Source organism: Mytilus trossulus, chromosome 7 (genome assembly GCF_036588685.1).
Source record: "Mytilus trossulus isolate FHL-02 chromosome 7, PNRI_Mtr1.1.1.hap1, whole genome shotgun sequence".
NCBI lineage: Eukaryota > Metazoa > Mollusca > Bivalvia > Mytilida > Mytilidae > Mytilus > Mytilus trossulus.
This window is the reverse complement of record NC_086379.1, coordinates 36647718-36671739: the sequence shown is the minus strand read 5'-3', so window position 1 is coordinate 36671739 and position 24022 is coordinate 36647718. Positions and strand designations below refer to the sequence as shown.

Genomic DNA, 24022 nt, shown 5'->3' with positions numbered 1-24022 from the left:
ATATTGTTGGTGGTAATAATTGAATATTTTAACTTTCAATTTAGGGTCATATTCTGACACTTTAAGTTCAATGTAAATTGTACTTAGATTATGTAACAGATGATTTTGTATCTAAACTAAAGTTTGAATGAAATTAAAAGACCAAACTTAGATGACCCTGATTAAGAGATAGCATATACAAAATGCAACGTAATGACAAAAACAATTGATTTTGCAAGGTGGTTGAGTACATTCAAACAGAGTAAAAAAAAGTCGCCTAGTTAAAAATATTGTCTAGAAACTTCTCAGAAGTATTTTTATTTCATTCAGGGATATTTAAGAAATGGACAACTTCCTGAATTAAAATAAGCAAGATTGCTGAAAGGTTTATTTGATTCATTGTTATATTGTTTTATAAAAAAAATTTTGATTATGAAAAATAAGAGTGACCAATATGAGCATCTTGACAAATTTTATTTCTCTTATTACTTTCACAAGACTGAATGAAATACTTTTAAACTGAATTTGTCTTGAAAGAATATAAAAAGGTAGCATACATCAAAATAGAAATCTTCTTGTAATTATTAGTTACATGTCTAATATTTTGTCATTATCATTATTATGATATAAACATTTGATTGCTTACCAATTCACCTATGTAGGTAGACATAGATAGGATAAAAATCTTTTTAGAAGAATGGTTTTGCGTCATTTAAGAACTAAAGGCCTATTATTTTACACCTTGGAGAAAACTGATACCTCCTTAGAAGATTTTTTACAAGATTTGTTTTCTTTTAATTGAATACATTTGTATAGGTCAAATTAGAATATAATAGACCACATCCAAATCAATTAAAAGGTTGTAAAACAGATCATAAAAAAACATCAAGATTTCCATGAAAAAAAGGAAAGTTATTTTTAAACCAATTTAAAAAAAAAACAGTATTATCATCTGTCAAATAATATAGTTAGTTTTTCGAGTATTACAAAAGATTTTACTCTAGGTAAAAAATATGTATGTTTGATCTTCAATTTACTGATAAACAATAAAACTTGCACTGAAATTTGTTTCTTGATTTTCTTATATCTCTTTTAAGTTTATGTTATACAATTTTGTACAATACCTTCAAATTAACTTTCTAATGAGGTGATATAAGATTAAGTATAGCAGTCATCACAATGTTTCCCACACAAAATAGTGTAGGAGATATATAAATGCCTGGCATACATCTACCTTTCATCCACTGTTCATGGACAGTACATGACAGATTCTTATGAATATTATGTTATAAGTTTATATCAGCAATGTCTCAAAAACAGTTATTAAATGATTTTAGATTCTCTGTTACTATGTCAGCTTATTGTAATTAAGATACATATTTTGTATTACAGATAACAGTGACTTAATAGCATGTACAGTGGTGACCAAAGAAAGGTAAGGTATCCTACAGTAGGAATATGTCAGTTTATAAAACACTGGTACCAGGTATGTTGTCATAGGTGCCAACTGTGGAAAATCTGTATAAAGCCTCTATTATTTTTGTTTAAATCATAAATATCCTTCTAAAGAAATTATTATTTACAGTGCATATATTATTTACCTTCAAAAGTATTACCCAAGCCCAAAGGGTCATCATGGAACAAAAATAAGAAAAGCCAAAAGCTCTATGAATAGTACATACCAGTTCTATAAAGATGTTTTATATCTGCAACTACAGATTATAGTACCTCCTTCAACAATTAACAAAACTTCTACAACACAACAGAAACACAACATTAAATTATCACACATAATAGTTGATGCTAAAATAATGAACAGAAAATATACAAAATCAGCAACCTCTAAATTACATGCGATATATTGGGACAAGGACATTGAAGCTTATTTGATTCGGTGTATACATTAAATATTCTTCTTTAATATCATGGCTCAATTTGGGTTGCTCAAATATGGTAACAAAACCATTGAAGCCTGATGATATTATCAGACACGAGCCATAAAGCTTGATAATTACATCTTGCACAGTGTAAAAGCCTGGTGATTGTATCAGACACGAGCCATAAGGTATGATGATTGTATCATAAGTATCATACACGAGCTTCCAGATGAATTAAATAGAAATCATTGTTGTATATCCTAATTAATATATGTTATTTTTTGGTTGGTTTGACTGATTATTTAATCGAACTGATAACACACTGTACATAGACTTTGATACCATCTGTCAAATATTACTAAGATAAGTTTTCAAAGCATCCTTAATCAATGTTTGTATGTCTGCATTTTTGTCTGATCTTCATTGCATGTCGAAGAATGTTAATTCAGTAGCAACAATAGTAAACATGTAAACTGGTTGTAGAAAAATCAGATAATAAACATCTTATATACAGATATTTAATCATTTGTTTTTCAGCTGGCTGTTGGTCCAAGATCACAATTAATTACCCTTATTTTTCATTGTCTAAGGAGGGAGCATGATAAAGATCCCTGTAATTATAATACATTTTAGGCCCCCTGCAGCTAAACCAAAAGGGCATTATTAAATGTTACCAATGACCATTCTTCCTTTTTTTGTGTCCACACTTTACTAGTATTTTCACATACTAGTACTAAAAGCAAGCTTGATAAGGGAACAATCTAATTATTATTGAGTTGTGTGAAGGAATGATAAAGGTAGGCTGACATAGATATTAATTGTTTTATTTTTTGGAACATCTCTCTCACTGCATAAAAAGCTATAGGGTTTAAAACTTCCTTAACAAAATTATCAAAGAATTTATTTTAGTTTTGACTTAAACCAGGGCAATATATTTGATATAAAGAAAAATGGCAAAATATAAATCTCTGTTGAGCAGGTTTCACCTTGCTTTGATCTTTATTTTATGTGTTTAAAATGTCAATGTTAAGTTTTTGTGATACCTGTAACTGTAGTAAGACTTTGATCTCAAAGGTTTTTAGCATCATATCAGTCATAATCAGTAAGGCAGGTGTGACATTTCAGTGATTGTTAACTTTTGAATTTTTCAGCCCATTCTTGATACAGGCTAATCTATTTAATTTAAAAATAAAATAGAAAGTGTTATGACCTAATGGTGGTGTTTGTATAATGATATAATGTACAAAATCTGTTTAATGATAAAATATTGATGACAATTTGATTCTGAAAATCAAATGAAAATTCAAAGAATGATAAATTAATTTTGTTTATTTACAATTAAGTTCTAGTATTCCTTTGTTATATGTGTTATAAAAAAAATCAGCCTTTATTGATGTTTCCAGGAAATGCCAATACTCTGGCTCTCAGGGTTTTCCATGTAAAGCAAGTTCACCGTCAGGTTAACTTTCCAGATAAATGTCAGCATTAATTTTATAAATCCGTTTATTCATAATAGGCTGAATATTGATTCAAAGTAAATTATAATTTAAACTCAGCAACCAAAATAACACACAGCTGTTGTTTGTTCTTTGATATAAACTTCCTAGAATTAACTACATTACATGGTTACTATAATTTTGTACTTGATTTGGATATTTCCATGTTGTAAAAAAGTTCACAAGTACAATTATTCATTAAAATTTACAGTTGGAAAAGAGATTTTCAGATTTCAATTGCCTATGCATTAAAACAGTATCTGCTTAGATTTATATTTGTTATTTAATAAAGCAGCTGATTTCATTTCGATTATACTTAAAGAGAAGTTAAAGTATCTTATGGCATTGTAAATTACCAGAAATGATTATTTGGTATCCTATTGCAAAGCTTGGACTTGGGCATATCTCAAGATCTTCTTTCTAAAGTTTTTATCTCTGTTTGTTAAAATATTACTATGTAGTTTGGTCAAATGGATCAATACCTGAAATGAAAATGTTGCAGAAGGGTATCTTTACGTAGAACCATTTGTGATTTGACAGTTGACTTTCAAAAGCAATAATTATTGAAACTCAAGACCAATTTGCAATGCAGGAAAATAATTTTTTTTAAAGTCAACATGTGTTGCTGATCTTTAGAAATAGTTTGGACATAAACCACTTACCCTGGTATTCAAAGTATGACATAAATAGACAAATCTTTATAAATTGGTATGTTTAAAATACCCATAAATTTTAAAAGTGTTTACATAGTATAATGGGATTTAATCTTTAAGGTTGATTTTACACTGTTTGCAATGTTTGTTTTCCTTATCTTTTTTTTCTGGACAAAAGATCAAAGACTGTCTGATGCTGAAGAATTCTTAGAAAGATGAAAATCTGGACAATAAAATTGCTCTATATAATACATATGCTTTAATACTTGGAAATGAGATCCGTAATGAACTAAGAGGGAAAAAAATGTGTTTTCATATGTTTAAGACCTTCAAACTACTTTCCCTGGAATTTAAAGTATGGCATAAATAGACAATCTTTTTAAAATGGTCTTTTCCAATTTATTAAGTGTTTACATAGTATAATGGGATTTGATCATTAAGGTAGATGTTTACATTGTTTACAATGTTTGTTTTCCTTATCTTTATTTTCTGGACGAAAGATCAAAGACTGTCTGATGCTAAAGAATTCTTGGAAAGATGAAAACCGGGACAATAAAATTACATAATGCAATACATGCTCCAATACTTGGAAATGAGATCTATAATGAACTAAGAGGTTAAATAAGTTTTTTGCAAGGTGTTATTGATTATAAATAAGCTATTGGAAGTCTGCTAACTTTAGATACATAGAAATACTTATTTTTCAAATTATGACTAAGAATGGTAGACTACTTTAAATACAAAATAACCAGAACAGAAATGGAACTGGTTTCTTGGGATTATGGCAGACTTCTTTAAACACAGAATGATCAGAAATAAAATGGAATTAGTTTCTTGGGATTATGGCAAACTTCTTTAAACATAAAATTATGAGAAAAGACACAGAGGACTGGTTTCTTGTTTTGTGTTTTGTTCTCATCTTGCTTCTATTCAGTCAAATTCATGACTGGAATATCCATCAGCCTGTTATTTCTTGATCAGCAGAAATGAAGATAGTAAAAGTAAATTGTTCATTAAATAATGACAATAAAAACTGGGTGTTAATTGTAATAAAACATTTGAATCAAGAATTACTACATTAAAAATTAAAGTAATGAAAGATTGTGTCTTGAAAGGTGTAACTCATAAAAAGGTTGCTCCAAAAATAGTCTCTGTGTTTCTGTTTGATGCTATTTTAAGTTAATAATGATTCAAGAAAAAAGCTTTATTACTTTTCTAGTATTATATAATATTGTAGCATTGAACATATTATCTGAATGTGTAGGTTAGACAGTTGTAATATAAGATACTTCTTTATGCAACTTGCAGGTATCTTAATTTAAAATCCTAGCAATATCAGTTTATTACTCATGACATAGTAGATTGCTATGCAAAAAAATACTCTGACCCTTACCCTTAACATTGAAACAGGAGAATAATATATTCTAAGATAAAACTGTAGCCTATACATCAAATTTAAGGTTTACTATATAACATACAATATCAGTTGAAGGCTAAAATAATGTTTTCATTTAAAAGGCTAAGTATATTTCTACAAATCATGTACTGAAATATGACTATCATGTATGATAGTTTAAATGAGGCTTCTGGTTATAAAAGAAGTCTAAACGTTTGTAGATGTTTACCATAAATGCATCTTCACTGATACCAAATGGACATTCAGACTCATAAGTTAAAAAAAATATAATGCCATGGCAAAAAACCCCAAAATGATCAAAAGACAAACATCAGTATACAATACACAACATAGAAAATTAAAGACTGAGCAACTTAAACCCCACCAAGATTTGGATGGGAGTAAACAAGGACATTTAAGCCCCTAGTTGCATGTAAATAGATGATTAAAAAAAAAGTAAGAACTGAAACAAATACCTTTTTTTTTTTAAAGATTTTAGATGTTGTTAATTTCTGACCTTTCTTCTTGTTTCAACAGAAAAATGGAGCGACGCTTTCTTGTGATAGACAGTATACAGTTAATTCTAGTAGAACCAGATACAAAGAGGCTTGGCTGGGGTGTTGTTAGATTTGCTGGATTCTTACAAGTAGGTTCTAAACATTTCTGTGATAAACAAAAAAGTTGCAAGGCTTGTAACAAGGCCTTAAGGGTTTGTTTTTAGCTGGAATGCTGAAAGTTGAATGTGCATACTAGTAAGATTAAAAAATAAGGCAAACCAATAAATATCTGTCCTGGAAATCCAAAAGATATGAAAGTCAATATGGTTTTCAACAATAGGGGTCTTAAACCATATGTAAAGCTCAAAATCAAGTATAAAAATCATGTGCATAATTATACAGAGTACTATGAAAGATCTGCTATAAGGATGGTTAGATAAAAATAGAAGTAATGGAAGATTTATGACTGACAAAACTATTGTTCACATGGCGCTTCAAAGGAGATTTTTCTGTTTAAAATTATTGAAATTTACATTATTTTTGACATATGATCCTAACTTTTTGTATTATTAGCATTCAAGTGACACATTTGATATAATCCAACCTTTGAGACAAATAAAAGATGTATCACAAAATAGATTGTTTTATTATTTGCATATTTTTCTTTAATATCAAGGTCAAAACGTATATTGTAACCATATAAGTAAATTCTGGAATTTGAATTTTACAGTATGCTTCTCAATAAATTTTAATGAAAGTAAAAATAAAGTGAACAACTGAATTTGAGTAGGTACAAAGTGTTTTTATACCACCAACATTATTTGTCTTCAATTGCTTATCATGAAAAGTGATTGGATAATTTTATGCTATAAAACATGTTAAAGAGGATGGCTATTTACAATATAAAAATATATACAGTATGATTGTCAATGAGAGAACTATCTAAACAATTGAGTGGGGAATGTTCAAGTACAATTTTTACAACATAAGGTAAAACACTGTTAATTATATTGGTAATATTTATCACTAAACTCTTACAAAAACACTTTCTTAGTCAAAAATATGAAAGTAAATTTGTCATACCGAATAAAACATAAAGAGGATAACATGAATCCTTTAAGAAATATTGGACAATACAAAACACCATACCAACCACCAACTACTCATTCACTCTAACTAAATAAGACTCTAGTGTGGATTCATTTATTATTTTGAGGACACATTTTTTGTGGATTGAGAAATTGAATTTTAATTGTTTTGCCAAATCTACAGACAAGTGGATGGAAAGTTAAATGGTGTTGAACATTTAAATTTGTGCTTTAAAATTGGTATTCCACAAATAACTTATGAATCTACAGTAAATTTACTTTGCCATGAATGTATTTGAAGGATGTAGAAGTTACAGGAGATAAGGATGACAGTAGATCACTCCACATCACCATCCACAAACCTCCTAGTTCCCAGCATGCAAGACCACTTCCTCTTTTGTCAGGACGCTTTGTTTTCGATGATCACATAAGATGTATGGCTGCTAAGCAACGCTTGACGAAAGGAAGACTGAAAGCTCGTCAGCAGAAGATGATGATGATAGAAAGGCTTTTGGACATACCTAATGATGGAGGTCAAAGATCAAGTACCCCTTCTGGTAGAAATAGACCCTACCCTGGTGAGTCTGTGGTTTCTACTTTCTAATACGCAGTATGGTAACCCCTACTTTTCAGATATATGTCTTGTTAGTGCATCCTCTTCATAATCTGCTGTAACAAAAGCTGTCCATTTTGAACCTGGATTCGAAGGTCAATAACTTAGGTGAGTTTCCTCTGGACCCACTGGTGACTTTTATGGTCAAGATCAACTGTATTTGTATATTTTATTGAGTGTTATATCAGTTCACATTTACATTTGAAAAAAGATCATTTAACCTTACAACTATTGAAAATTTAGAAATACTACAATGAGTTTATAAATGCATAACTTGCAATGTCTTGTTATACCATTTGCAAAAATAACAACTTGTTTTCATATTTACAGTAGCGATATTCCATCAAAAATTTGTCCAATGGCAGTAATTAGATTTTGCTTTTTTACCAACTGGTTAAGGATAAATGCACACAATATGATCGATTATTTGTGTTTACATTAATGTTTTTTTTAAAGTACAGGTGTTTTAAAAAAAACTCAATTTAGATATAATACTGCATGGAATAATAAACTGGTATTTATATTTTCTTGGAAATTCCAATGGATTTTAAATTATTATGGTTGACCTATTTTTATAGACTTACAGAAAACCTTAACAAATATAATTTTGTCACATTCAAAAGATTTTTGTTTTTTTTAAACTTGTTAAAATGAGACATTTGAAAATGATCCTGAAAATGATCCTAATAATTAAAATGGCGGTTTATAAATAAAGTCCTTTGTTAAAATTAACCAAGTTTAAATGTTAAGCAGATTATACTGACAGCTTTTATGAGAATTATCAGATTTACATGCTATAAATATTCATATTATGTAAGGAAGCCACACATTTGATAGATTGTCTCTAGAAAATTCTATGGAGGTATTTTTGACAATAACTTTTCTGTTATAATGACTGATTTACATCAAAGTATTGTTCAGGTTTTTTCTATAGACCAATAACTGTTCTATAGAATTATGTAATAGAAATCTTCCAGGGAGGTGACCACTTTTTTTTTAAGTTGACAAGAGTACAAGATAAAAATAATATGTGCATACAAGGGCAGTAATATTTTTGCACTCCTTGGTGCATGTTGATAGATACCAGTAGATATAAACTCTACCACTGCAGTGAATGACCTGTGATATACATGTACTTTGAACACTTGGAATGATATTAATTTCTCCAATGATATGTAAACAATTCAAAGGCATACATTACCAATCTTTTCAAAGGAGCTATAAATAATAGGTTAATGCCTATGAATTTTTAAGACATATTCAATTTAACCATAGATGAGATTAGAAGAAGTAAATCAAAGATCCATTATCCAAATCAAACAATCTGTTTGAAAGATAATATATATATCGGTTAAGATTAATGAAATTTATATTCTAAAACATTGGTTATGAAATTTTTCTCTACTTGAAATATTGAAAGTTTTCGAGAGGTTTAAATTTGAAAATCAACTATTAATAATGTGTAAAATCTCTATTAAAATTAAAATCACAAGAATACTGAAGTCCGAGGGAAAGTCCAAAAATCATCATAATTGCAAAAAATAGGAGCACACCATGAAACGGTAAAATTTGTGTCTTATGGTTCAAATCTAAATTACAATTATGATATTTTTAATAGATTTGGTTAGAAATGGCTTGCAAGCAACTTAGTAAACATGTGGCTTAACAAGCATGAATCTAGTGGGCGACAGATCAGGTTTAAATCAACAAAAAATAAGAGAAAACTAATTTCTAGGCGTCAACCGTACTCCTCCTACAATTAATTCGTGCTAAAAAATGTATTTGTAACTAATTATGTAGGTTGTCAATGGTACAATAGGAACACTTTTGATATTTGTACAGAAAATTAGGTGTCATATAAGGTAATGAAGAAAAGGAGATGAGGGCAATGCATCAATCAGAGTGACACAAATATAAAAAAGACATCTAAGGTCAACATACAGTTTTCACCAACAGACATTTACAAATTGTCTATACAAATGATGCTTATAAATAGAAGAAAACAAGAGAAATTTGGTTATATAAAGTTTGTCTGTTTTCTTTTAGTACTATTTGTTGTGTAAGAGAGAATACTTTTATGATGTTCAACTTCATACCTTATTTGGCCAGACCTTTTAAACATTTTTTTAGATTCAAACGTCACTGATGAGTCTTTTGTAGACTAAATGCGCATCTGGCATGTATATAATTATTTTAATCCTGGTTTCTATGATGAGTTTAGTTATGATGAGTACCCATTTTCATTATTTTGTTTGTTTATTAATTTGCATTCCCTGTGAGTCTATTTTTCACAATTTTTGTATTTTGTGTAATTTGAGGAATTCAGTGATATCCTACGATCTTACTGGCAGTCTATAGTATGTCCCCTTAAGAATATCAACATTTATTTAAAACATGATATTCCCCATATTATACTCATTTGACAAAATAGAAGCTGTTGTTTGCTTTGAAACTTTTATTTCATTTCAATAAGATACTATCTTTTATTTGATCATGTCATTAAAATAGTTTGTTGACTTTTAAAAAGTATATATATTACAGTATGTATATTTTTACAAAGTATATATATTGCAGTATGTATACTTTAACAAAGTACTTTTACAAAATATATATACATATCACTTCAATGACTTAATATATGGTTCTTGCTTTGTTATGATTTTTAAAATCTATTAATTCTGTATCAGTGGAATTCGATCCTTTTTTTACAATTACCTAACCTGAATTTTGTGACACAGTTTCGCTGTATGCATATATATTTTATATGTTGACAGCTGTTATTGTTTTGAAACTCGATCAGTATTGTTTAACTCCTTTATTTGATTTGCATGTACTTTTTAAATTACCTTACTAATATCAATTTCAAAAAGTTGAATAACCTAATTATTTACTTGCATGTTCTTTAAAGAAGAATTTCTTGAAAGGTTGTTATTGTTATGAAAGAAATGTGTAATTATAATAAGATATAAATATAAGTAACATATCATAATCTCATAAATAGGACACATACACGAAAAGTATGACATACAGCTCTAAAGGTTCAGTCCTTTTTGAATGATTGTAGATAAAACAGATTTTAATAAATTTATACATTTGTATTTGAAAGCATGTTTCTTTTGAATAAAACTAGATTACTGAAAAGCCTTGTAAATAGTTTAAGGTGGTACCCAACGCTTTAACTAAAATTGATTTGGCTTGTTTAAATTTCTTGAAATTTTGACAAAGTATTTACTTTGACCCTTTGACAAAAATATAAAAAAAAAAAAAAAAATTTGAACCAACCGTTTTATCAGAAAAATTACACTGGTTATATAGCAGTTTGACAAACACTTGTTTTGATCATTGAGAAGCTTAATATTCCCTTAACAACACAATGTAATTAGAACATTAAGCTGATTTTACAGAGTTATCTCCCTGTAGTGTTAGGTACCACCTTAAGTAGTAATTTTAGAACTTTACTATTGTTATTATTAGCATTGTGATACGACTCTCACTTTGTAAAGGAAAGTCAATAATCTTATGCATTAAGGTTTTATCTAGTAAAGATGAGTAAGAATCAGAAAAAATATATACAATTACATTGCAAGGTATTATTAATATCAGATAGTTCAGAGACATTGACACTCAAATTAGTTGTATGCATTTATCATTGAAATATTTACTATAAAAATAAGGAGATGTGGTAAAATTGCCAATGAGACAAATATCCACCAAGTTCAAATGAAGTGGATGCAAGAAAATATAGACGTGTATTGGGGGATTTTATTCACTTGTATTGGGGGTTTTATTCGCTTGTATTGGTGAATTTTATTTGCTTCTATTGTGTATTTTAGTTTTGTCTGATATTGTAATGAACAAATTGTGTTGGTAATAGATACTAATTAGCTATTTTTTGGAACAATCTATGAATCTACAAGTAGCTATTTCCCATGGGTTTATTTTTCAGAAATATATAAGCCATTTTTCTCATCTGACCTTCTCTGTCTATGATTTTGATAGTAGTAACCCTCTTCTTATGAGATTATCTAAATGTTTGTGTATGGTAGAGTGAATATCAAGTTCAATATCAATAACTGTTAATGGCTGCTTTAAGAGATAATGTACACACCAAAAAGATATCCAAACTCACTAGTTACAAACCAAGTGACCACCCCATGGCAAAAATAAAAAAGACAAACAACAATATAGAAAACTAAAGACTGCATGAGCAACATGACCACAAAAAAACATTCATGCTTTCATGTATGCCATTCTTATTTTTGGATTAGGATATATTCCTGCTTCATATTTATTCTTTATAAAAATGATGAATTTCTTCCAAAGCCAAAGGATTTTTTAGTCAAATGCTATTCTAGCTACTTCAAGTTTGTTAAATTTGCTTATTAAAATTGGTTAAGGAATGTATTGTTGTTAGCCCTGAAAATTTAAGAGATGGCAACATTCTAAAGTTTTAACAGTTAAACCAGTAAATTTAGGCAGCATTGGTTAATTGATTATCTTATCTCATAAAATCAGTAAGAAGCTTAAATTAACCAAGGGAAAGAACAATAACTTCCTCTATATAACCCTTTAAAAATGGTATGTCAAAAGGGGTAGGGTCCACTACTATGCTATATATATATGCACCACCATCCATGCAAATTTTCACTCAGCTTGTTTGTCGCAATGAGTAAAGTACATAAACAGTAAAATTATAAATCAGACAACATCTTATTAGTTAAGAACTAAGACAGAGAAAACATGTGGCTAGTGAGTTGAGAAAGAGACACATTGTATTGCGTATTTCCAAAATAAGATAACGTATTAATAAGCTGTAAAATTAAACCTCTTCTAGAGTTTACACAAAGATGTTTAACCCCGCCGCATTTTTGCGCCTGTCCCAAGTCAGGAGCCTCTGGCCTTTGTTAGTCTTGTATTATTTAAATTTTAGTTTCTTGTGTACAATTTGGAAATAAGTATGGCGTTCAGTATCACTGAACTAGTATATATTTGTTTAGGGGCCAGCTGAAGGACGCCTCCGGGTGCGGGAATTTCTCGCTACATTGAAGACCTGTTGGTGACCTTCTGCTGTTGTGTTTTTTTTATTTTGGTCGGGTTGTTGTCTCTTTGACACATTCCCCATTTCCATTCTCAATTTTATTTAACCTACTTTATAGTTTATTTTAATGTGTAGAAGAGTCTCCGTTTGAATTTAAACTAACATAACAAACTCATCATAGATACCAGGATTAAAGAAGTATGTTGTCAGAGATATTCGAAGTTAATGTTATGAAACATATCTAATAATTTTGAGAAAAGTAGAACATACATGAAAAGTCTCTTCATTCATCCATCTCATTTGTCCTGTATTCCAGTGTGCATTGTACTAGCTCAGAGAGATATCATTATTTTTACTTTGTTCATTTTTTTTAAAATCAGAAGTTGAATTTAGGGCACTAGGTGACATTATTTTGATTAGAGTTTGATCTTTGAACCATTTGTGTATGCTAATATTGAAATAAGACGGGCACACACTTTAAATTTTACTATCACTAGAGAATAACATAACAAATGTACGCTATCTAGTACTTTGGGTTTTATATTTTTTATCAACTGTCAAAATGACTGATTTGAGTTATTTTCGTAATTTGTCCTCTGTTTGTAGGTCTTAATATTTTCTATAATCGCTTTTGAAGCAACCAGACCTGTTGGAGCCATCATTTATCATAGTTATTTTATTGATATCTAATTCTAAAATTTGTAAACAAAATTATCATATGTTTAAATTATTTGATATTTTTTGATACATACAACAAACGAGAGTTGGAATTGCCACTATTGTTTTTATCAGCAGTTTCAAAGCAATGAAGTTAAAAATCCTTTAAAAAAATCAATTGAAATTGTCCATTCCTTCGATCTGTTTTGCCATTTGATTATGGACTTAACGATTGAATTTTCCTAGGAGTTCAGTATTTTTGCGATTTACTTTTGCCTACCCAACCATTATATATTTTTTTAATAATTCAAGCGACTACGTTTCTTGTTTATAAGAAAGCATAATATCAGGAGTATATGTTTATTTTAGATTTTCTTCAAACATGTACATGGGGCAAGTCTGGTGAAGATAACTCGAACACTTTATCTATAGGGCATTATGAAAATAGTTTAACATGAGCACAAAGGTGTCACTAAAAAGCAACAGTAGTATTCCGGTGTTCAAAGGTATAACTCGATTAAGAAAAAAAAACACATCCCAATGACAAACTAAATCGGGTATAAGAGGAAACAATATTATTAGAAGCAAGAGGTTTTTGTTTAGGTTAAAAAACTATTGTTTTTATTTGCAAAAACCGAAACTTAGAATGTTAAACAAAAAAAAGTAAGTAAACTGTGGCAAATCTTGGAATCGCATTAGCTCTACAGCATCATTCTTAAAAGGAGAATTTGTTTAATAACAGATCTATTATTTTCTCCTTTGGTATTAAACAAAAAAGTAGATAAACATCTCTCATCTTAATACTGGATAGATAAACCTTAGAAAATTTTAAATAAAAAAAAGAATGATATTTAGCCTTTTCGTCTATTTATCCTCTCAAACGTGTTTTCTATCATTCTTCCTACAATAAAAGAGGTCCTTCATAAATGTTGTGATTTGGAATATCTATCGAGTAGTATCAATCTAAAAGAGTGTATTTATTTGAAATCTTTTTCAACTTTATGGTTATATCAAAACGTCATGTTTTTCTCACGCCAACACTACTATTTCCCAGGCTCAAGATCGTATACTGCTTCTTATTAAACAGGAAAAATTAGGAATCAAGATACAAATTATTTGTTACAGGTCAAAAATATTCTTCATGTAGAAGTATGCTGATTCCAACAACAAATATATAGGAAGTGGTATCAACAAAATGCTAGACATTTTGGTCGATAATAGATCTGTTGAGTTTGTTGGATCAACATTTCAACAGATAGCCGTAATTTCAATGGTTACAAAGTATGCATTCCTCTTAGTTTACATGGTCAGGTGTTGTGATACCCTTTGGAACGAAACGTCAACCAATATTTGCATCAAACTAGTAGTTGTACAGCAGCCGTCCTTGTGAACTTAAATATTCATTATGAACAGTCATTACAGTATACATACACTTTCCTTTTAAGCCGATTCCTTATATAGAAAACTTATTTGATGCATGCAGCTACTCTAATGCCCCTGTGTCCGTATCCAGAACCAATGTTCATTACAAACTATCTAAAATATGTAGTATCTTTATTAGTGGCCTGTGTATGGAAGCAAAATGTATTACAATAGAAAAAACATAGTACTTTCAAAAACCGTATTTGATGTTTCATAAATATTAATCTATATAAATTATCCCCATCTGCTTTTTAAAAAAAAATCTATAACAACGAATGTATTCATCTTTTGAACTTGACATATCTTTTGAATTTGACATATCTTTTGAACTTGACATATCTTTCTCCAACATTTTTAAGGAATAAGGGTTTTACAGGTCTATTTTTTTTTTAATAGTCGGAAGCAGTTATATTTATTTAGAAATGTGTTTTTATAAAAAAAAAAAAAAATAACCGATGTTCTTATCTGTCTCTGAGTTAGTTATAGATACAAACGCTAATTTCAAGACAAGAATGGCAATCTTGTTTATTTCTACTAATGATTCTTCCATAAAAATTACGTTTTAAATCATGATGCTGAAATATGTAAAGGCATTCCATAGACGTATTGATTCAATTAGACCAACTTCGTAACAATCGACTTTTTACGATTTCTTGGAAGAATTAAAACATTATCCAGACAAATGTTACTTGGCACAATTTGCTTTTCGTGGAATAATGCTAGATCCCAAACTGTGAAGGTTAGAAGTCTTGAAATCCATTAATATATTATGACGTCAAACCCAACTATTCCTTAGCATAAGATAAAATGTTAAATAATTTGTTGAATTTGTCGATTGCCTTTATACCATTGGCAGATAGCTAGAGCATTTTTAGTATTTTTAAATCTTGTATTTATAAAAGTAGTTTCTGATGTCGGGTAGAAAAAAGAGGGATGAAACATACAAGAGGAACAGTCAAACTCATAAAAATAAACTGACAACGCCATGGCAATAAATGAAAAAGAGATAATAAATTCGGTAAATAGTATAATTCGGTAGTTCACATTTATGAAAGGGAAGGGGGTTGTAGTTTACGACGTAAGGAACATATCCGATATCATTTGTAAAACGATTATTCCATAACGGCCAACCAACTCGTGTTGGCGTCCGTAAAATTTTTCAGATGATTTCAACTTCACCATTTGGAACTCTTGATTCAATAACTGCCTTGTGAGCAACAACCCGCTATCAAGAAAATCATGATAGGAAATAAAAGCACGGGAATATCGTATCAATTGGGAGATATATTCACCGTATGCAGGTGCTGCTGGAATGTTGCTACTTAGCAATAGAAAGTTCACAATTGGAAAGCTGAAATCATCTCTTTTGTCGTAAAGTTTTGTTTTCAATCGAGCTACTTTGAGAATAAGTAAACATATGAGTTTGAATGTCCATCTGTTATCTGTCGCTTCTCTTATAAAGAAAGTTTCCCATTGAACTTATTTTAATCTTGAGTTATTTCCCTTGCCTGCCAATCAGGATGACAAACTGGTTGATTATCTTATTTTACTATCCATAACGTAGTAAGTCTGAAAGAATATCCTTAGTTGTGAATTATACACGACCTAAACTAATGAGAATTGATCCTTGGAATATGATTTTAAAAAACAGATTTCTTAAGCCGGACGGTTCAGAGATTGTCCAATTTACCATTTATGTTTGAGAAAAAAAAGGAATATTATCAATAAAATGCCAAATGTTATGACCAGGAGAGTTCTTTAGGTCCCGGTAATTTAAAATATAGGATTCATTGTCGAGCCGTGGATCGTTTGTATCTTATCAGTTACTTTTCAATTTTTTTAATTAATTTCCACCAAGTAAGGTAAAGATCTAAATAAATAGCACGCTGTTTGTAACATTTGAAAAGCTGTATAATGTATTACCTATGAGACGAAATCTAGTTTGTTTTAATAAACAGGTCATCACAGATTTTATGCTTTTTTATATAACAAAACCTGTATAACTAATGCTTTGATTTGTTTAACATATAAAATTATGAGTAACAGCTGTAGGCTCAGTATGTATTTCGTAATCGTAGAAATACATCAAATAGACGTAGCAGAACAAAATTAGTAACAATTTGGTGTATCCTTGTTTAAAATGTCTGTAATCTAGCACGCGTAAAAGCATTGGTATGTACATTTGATGATCTGTATAAATATGCGTAATAGGAAAATCGTTTAATTTCGACACGTTTTTGTCAAATCATTTTAATTTTAATCGAATATGCAGGCATTTGTACCATACCTATTTCAGCACGCACGAAAAACTAAATTTCAAATAGTCTGCAACAATTGACTTATAAATCAGGTATAAATGATCCGATTTTTTATTTAATTTTCTAAATTTTATAATTGAAAAGTTCCAAGAAGAAATTTTAAGTTGCATAATAATGCGCAATAAATTTTTAAGATCTTTTATTTTGTGTCAGAAAACTACATCATGTCAAAAAATTGATCATAGTCCAAATTCAAACAGTAAAAAGCTTAAATAATGTGTACAAATTTGCCCCAACTATTCTGGGTTCGACATCTGCGGTCGTATCTGGCTGCGCTCAGCGAAGCATTTTATTATTTGTTTGATACAAATTTTCGTGGGTTGCGTTGATAAGTATAAATTTACGACGATTTTAAATGTAAAACATGATAAACATTTCTATAGTTTCGTTATAAGAATTTTCAAAACCAGGGAACAGTCTGAGAATATCATTTCACGAAAATTGGTATCCTAGGAAATAAATGAATTTTTACGGTTTTGTTTTATATATCAAATAAGAATTATAAATGAAAGTTATTTATCCGATCGCAGGGTAGAACTACCTAACTTTAAAACAAAATGAATGAGACATCACTGACCCTTTACATTATTTTAATTCTCCGGTAGTTTGAGACCGTTTTAAAATTTCTAACGGTATGTCATATGATCATGCTTCTATCATTCAATCCTAAGCCCCAATGAACAGATTCCTAAGTTATTTATGTGACTGTATACAAAGTTGGATATTAGGATTGGTCGTAACGAATATATGTCGATCAAACTTCCTCAAAAGGGCATAGTCCTCAATTTCATGATTAAGGATCATTAAGTTGGACAAATTTTTAGGATTCATTTCGGATAAACAATAGATGTTTAGAACTTGACACGTGTGCCATTACGTCATTCATTGCTCCAGAGTGCTTGTGAAATGTTAGAGCTTAACATGTTGACAATACATACATATGACAGGTTGATAAGTATTGTTCTTTGAACTTAATTTTAGGAGTATGTTCATTTTACCTTACTCTGAGGTCATATAACCTCCTTGCTCTTAGTTTCGGATTACATTAATAATTATATGATTGATTGGTGAATTTCTAGTGACAGGGTATAATTTATATAAAAAGTAAAGCAGTGTTATTCTTAGTTACTATGTAGTTCAATGATTAATTTTCTGTTTCACGAAAGTTTTGGGAAATTAAAACAACTTATTTTCAGACAAACAAGTATACTGAGCCAAAAAAAGTTTAGCAACACTTTTTTTCAATTTATCTTTTGTTGTTTCTGCAATTTTATTTTTAAACATCATTGATATAATCCTTAGTTTCACCTGTAATTTTTAGCTGTCTTACTTTTTTTTCTGGATGATTGATTTAGCGCCATCTAAGCTTTCCACGTGTAATTGATGTTTTACCTTCTGTACCTGTACTTTAAAAAAAAAAAATCACTAACGTTCAGAAACACACCATTGGTAAGAAAAACACAAAGAAGTTTGAAAAAATTGCATGGGCGTCAACCTGGCCTCCCTGAAAATGAGCGTCAGAAGGCTATTGGAATGGTTGATGCAAAAATGAATGTTTCTGATGTCGTGGCTTGATTAAATGTGCACAAGTCAACAGTTTAGAGACTAACACACTGATATCGACATTGCAACTGCACGGTATAGGTCGATAAGTTGTAGACCAAGAAAAAACTATCACCAAGGGAGGAGCACTACTTTCGCTCTTCATCAACACGTGACAAATTTTTTTCCGGCGACACGAGTAGTGCATTGAATTAGGGCAGCTGCTGGTGTGCCTGCCAATCCTTTATTGATGCACTTAGCGTATGGCCGAGAAATTGACTTTGAATAACACTATACTCATTTTCGCATTTTGACCCTCCCGCGCTCCATACAAAGAAAATTCTAATGAATGTGAGTAATAAACATTCATGTTGCTTCTGACATGACATAATTTCATTTTTGTATTATTAAAATCATATGTTGTTACAATTTTGAAATAAAATAAAATTTCTTATTTTTGTTGCTAAACTTTTTTGGCTCAGTATATAATATAGTTTACTTCAATATGAAGAGATAGCCATACGATTTTGTACCTGAAGCCTTCTTAAGTTATTTTGAATTCCTCCAAATTTTCTCTCTTTTTTTTTTCTTTTAAAAATAATGAACGTTAACGGTTCTTCAAATCTTTAACAAATGAATAACAAATAAAATGCCATTTTGTTGCTATTTTCACGAGTACTAGTATTTGTATATGTCTTTCTTTAGAAGATGGTATCCTGATTTAAGTTGTCTGTCCTTCTAACCATTATTTATTTACTCGACATATTCCTTGCAACGTTTTTGTGAACACCTTGAAGTTTGCAAGTAAGAATTATGTGTATGAGTTGAAAGGTTCAAAAAATAAAATCACAAAAATACTGAACTGGAAAATCAATTCGGAAAGTCCATAATCATATGGCAAAATCAAATAACAAAACGCATCAAAACCGAATGGACAAGAACTGTCATATTCCTGGCTTGGTACAGGCATTTTCAAATGTAGAAAAGTGTGGATTAAACCTGGTTTTATATCACTTACCTTCTCACTTTGATGACAATCTCGTCAAATTCCGTTATATTTACAATGATCCGTTAACTAAACAGGCACAATAAATTAAATAGTCAAAATATGAGTACAGCAGTCATCATCGTGTAACAATTCCAAAGGAACAATTTAACAGTACAGTTTCAAATATTATGATCACCAACACGCACATGTCATCTTTATTTGTACAACAAATTATCATACGGACAAAAAACTGGGGTAAAACAATATTCTACATGGGACAACAAAAAACTAAAGAACTTATAAATCATTTTTAGCCAAATTGACGAAAGACGGTTTACCAGTTTTGTGTCATCATTTCCACCAACAGTTTTCAACCCAGGTCTTTCAAAATTAAGAGAAAGATTGTTTTTGTCCGTCGTTTTGTTACAGAGTTATTTGAGGATCTTTTCACACTTTTCAGGATTTGAGAATTTTATCTTAATTGTTCCTCACCAAATTGAAAAAGTTAAAACAAAAAAAAATGTTTATGCTGCAGCTACTGCTCCTTATTACTTTTGATATGTGAAAGAAGATAAATACAACCAGATACATTATTTAATATTGTATTATATGTCTCTGTTGCAGTTCAGTAATAATTTTGATAGTTTGCTTCATTTAGTTGATGTAAAAGACGATTTTTGGAAGTTGTGGAGTCTGAATGAATTTATAGTTCTATCAATCAAAACAATAAGGTTTTAATATTAAATTTAATAAAAAAAAATATGTAATAATACTGTTGCAGATGTTTGACTCGCATATTCAATCAAAATAATTTAACTAGAGTGTAACAATTATGATGTTTTGGATGTAGGCCAACGGCCCTGTTAAACTGAATCACTAGCTTGTTGTGTCATAATAAGATGATTACACTTCTTGGAACAGTATGCAAATTAGTTCTGAGAAAACTTTAAATGTTGTATAATATTGTTTTGGTATTAAAATCAGCTGATTTGTAAATTTAGAACGATAGGTTAAATAAATGTTTTTAAATTTGTTGAATTTAATATTAAATTGTTTATTCTTACATGAAGAGGGACAAACAATATTTCAGATAAACAATTGCCTCTCTAAAAAAAAATTGATTTTTATGTCTGATTTTTTTATAAATTTGTAATTATCAAAAAAGTAGCTGGCAATTAACAATTTGTCAGTATAAAATGCTAGAAAATTTTATAAACATTGTTAAAATTCACAACAACAAAAAATAGAATACTTTTGATAAGCAATTTAAGAAATATATTTGAAAAAACGATGGTTTTATCGCGATGGTTTCGGCAGTAAAAAATGGAGTCACATATGATCAGAACGACTTAGTTCTTTATAACTTCACGATATTTTTAAGAAAAATTCTCAAATATAATTTTGTTTATCTAAACTAAAAATAAATTTTACGATGAAATATATTTGTATATTAGTCTATAACAAATGTTTGATTGAGAGTTTTGATCGTTTAGTGGTGGAGTATTTTCTTGTTTCATTTTGAACTTTTAAATATATATATGAATATCATACTGATTGAATAATTTTCATTTCTTTGAGAGAAATAAAAATCTTTTGATAAATTCGCATATTATATAAATTCGATAATTTTTAAATGATTTATCTTAAACTTAGGTCAAAGAGTTTAATTATTATGAAATTACATACATATCGCACGTAAAGCAATAAACTTTGAACAGAGAAAGACATGAAATACGAAAATTACGAATCGACACTATTATATCGATTTTTTTTTTGGGGGGGGGGGAATGAACTCGACTATTAAATTTTGCTAATTGCTTAGATTAATTTTGTTTTATTTTTGGAGGATTAAACATGCATTTTTAAAGAGGTACGTTTTCATCATTTCTCTTTTTCGGCAATGGCATTGTGTGATTGACTGGGATCCTGCCTTATTGCACCACAATTGTGTTAGATTGGGTCAATATGTCAGGCTAGATTATTTTTTGCAAATGACTATTGGATGTTACCTTGTATTTTCTGCCTCTTTTTAAATAAGTTATTGACCATCGTATGTTGTTTCTTTTATGACCGAATATTGGAAAATATTGCAAGTTGATATGCATTTCATAGCTTAAAGGAAATCATTTGTTGAACAAAACATGAAAAATGGCTTGAAAGTAATATATTTTAACACAATTATATCATTAAAGAAAGAGATGTTCGGGAAAAGAAAACTCGATTAACTTTTATAGAAACTTCATAAAAATCGTATTGTTATATATTTTAGGCTTTACTCTCGTAATTTTTTTTTGTTAAAAATGTTTCTTGAAATAGGAAGGCGAAAGAAATCACAGAGATATTCAAATTCAAGCTATTTTTATAAACTGACTATGGTATGGCAAAAACAAAAAAGAAGAAAAGACAAACGGTCTATAAAACACATTATAGAAAACAAAACTGGGAACGAGACTACACGAAATGACATAACAATTAAAGACAAACTACGTGTTTCTCCTATATCGTGAGGGTCGAGGATGGGGTGATTGAAATAGTGAGTTATGCGTTGCTGTATTTTATTCTTTAATATATCTGATAGTCACACATATTTTTTTTTATATAAATTAAGGTTTGAAAGGATCGTGAATAAAAAAGTTTGTTCAAGACTGTTTGCGTTTGTTCTATGGTATTGGTTTGATATGGGTAACCTCTTATTATTATTGAAGGTCTTAATTCCTCATGCTGAAAAAGAAAAACAATAAAACAGAACTTAATTTAAATAAGTTAATTATTAATAAAAGGTGAAAGTCTATAAAGAATGACTAAAACAAACGTTTTTAACCAATAAAACGTGTGAAAAAAAACCGTCATATGTCATGAACTGATATTTTAAAAAGAATATGGTAAAACCTGTTGGAAGTGTTCGCTAAATCTCTCATTAAAATGAGAGATTAAAAGGATTGACAAGTATTTGCATCTTCTTGTGTTTAATCACTTTAATTTAATATAACGTCCACGATGAATATCTTTATTTGTGAAGATTTAGTAGAGTTTGAATATAAATGTAAGAAATGTAGGATGTTATATAATAATCATGTCGGCGTTATATAATGTTCTAAACTTTTTTTCTTTGTAATGGAAGCAAACTAATATCGATTCAAAACAAATAAATCTCACACTATATGTATGTTCTGTATGGCTCTGGATTGTCTTGTTTTCTGTTTTATCATTAACCATTTAAAATGTTGACTCTCCGTTTTAACCTATAATTATACATGTGCATATGTTTTGAATACATATATGAATATAAGTGTCCTTATACGCTTGAAGACAACACAAGCGACATTTGGCTCTTAATTTTCAAATAATTTTGTCGAGCATCACTGAAGAGGCATTTATTGTTTATGAATTAAGTTCTCGTGGTTGGAAACTATTTCGTTCATACATCGTTTTCAATATAAATAAACTCATCATATATACCAGGACTAAATTTTATATACACACCAGAAGCGCGTTTCGTCTACAAAGGACTCATCAGTGACGCTCGAATCCAAAGAAGTTTAAAAGGCCAAATAAAGTACGAAGTTGAAGAGCATTGAGGACCAAAATTCTCAAAGTTTTGCCAAATCCAGCCAAATTAATCTATGCCTGAGGTAGAAAAGCCTTAGTACATCAAAAATTCTAAATTTTGTAAACAGTTAATTTATAAATATAACCATATCAATGATAATTCATGTCAGCACAAACAATTGCTGACTACTGGGCTGGTGATACCCTCGGGGAAATTAATCTCCAACATCAGTGGCATCGACCAAGTGGTTGTAAATAAACTCATCATAGATACCAGGTAATGGAATTTTATGCGACTGTTATACAAGTAAAAGGTTCAGCTAGCTATAAAACCTTTACCCACCTTTTCTACATAAAAAATGATTGTACCAAGTCAGGAATATGCTAGTTGTTATCCATTCGATTGAGCTTACAATATTGTCAGTTGATTGGGGATTTTCGTATTTCGGTATTTTTGTGATTTCATTTTTTCGCAATGGCGATTTGTCCGGTATCTGATATAAGATATGTTCGTAATGTCTATATATAGATATAATTTATTTCCACATTACATTGATAGTATTTCATAACGTTTATGTTCACTTTTAATTTATAGTATTTCATTACGTTTTATTTCCACATTAAATTTATAGTATTTTATTAAAGTTTTTGTGTCATCCACTAAATATCCTTTTCTAACAAATCTATAAGAATTCAATAAAATTAAAGATAGTTTTCATACATAAATATTTATAATAGACTTGTCTTTTAGAGATTTTCCATTATTTAGATCTTTTATATTAATATCAATGATATAAACTGCGTAAATAAAATTTCGGCAACCTAAAATTTTAATTTTAATTTTTCAAAAATATGCGAACTTTCTCAACATATCAAGTGATAAATTTTAATTGACAAAGAAAATGGATC

General features: G+C 29.5%; 1 protein-coding gene and 1 long non-coding RNA gene across 3 annotated transcripts in view; one reads left to right on the top strand and one right to left on the bottom strand.

Moving 5' to 3' along the window:
• The window catches only part of LOC134725013 (uncharacterized), a 209250-nt gene that overhangs the window by 11004 nt on the left and 174224 nt on the right, over nt 1-24022 (bottom strand). The window contains exons 15-18 of the long non-coding RNA XR_010108508.1: nt 22721-22806; nt 18365-18435; nt 14726-14830; nt 1662-1731 (exon numbers count right to left, since the gene is read on the bottom strand). This is a non-coding gene — a long non-coding RNA (uncharacterized LOC134725013). The remainder of the gene's footprint in view (nt 1-1661; nt 1732-14725; nt 14831-18364; nt 18436-22720; nt 22807-24022) is intronic.
• The window catches only part of LOC134725011 (protein CLEC16A-like), a 91121-nt gene that overhangs the window by 65504 nt on the left and 1595 nt on the right, over nt 1-24022 (top strand). For both annotated transcript variants that reach the window (XM_063588466.1, XM_063588465.1), the window contains exons 20-22: nt 1372-1414; nt 5939-6047; nt 7288-7564. In XM_063588466.1, coding sequence (XP_063444536.1) covers nt 1372-1414; nt 5939-6047; nt 7288-7564 — 429 coding nt within the window. The remainder of the gene's footprint in view (nt 1-1371; nt 1415-5938; nt 6048-7287; nt 7565-24022) is intronic.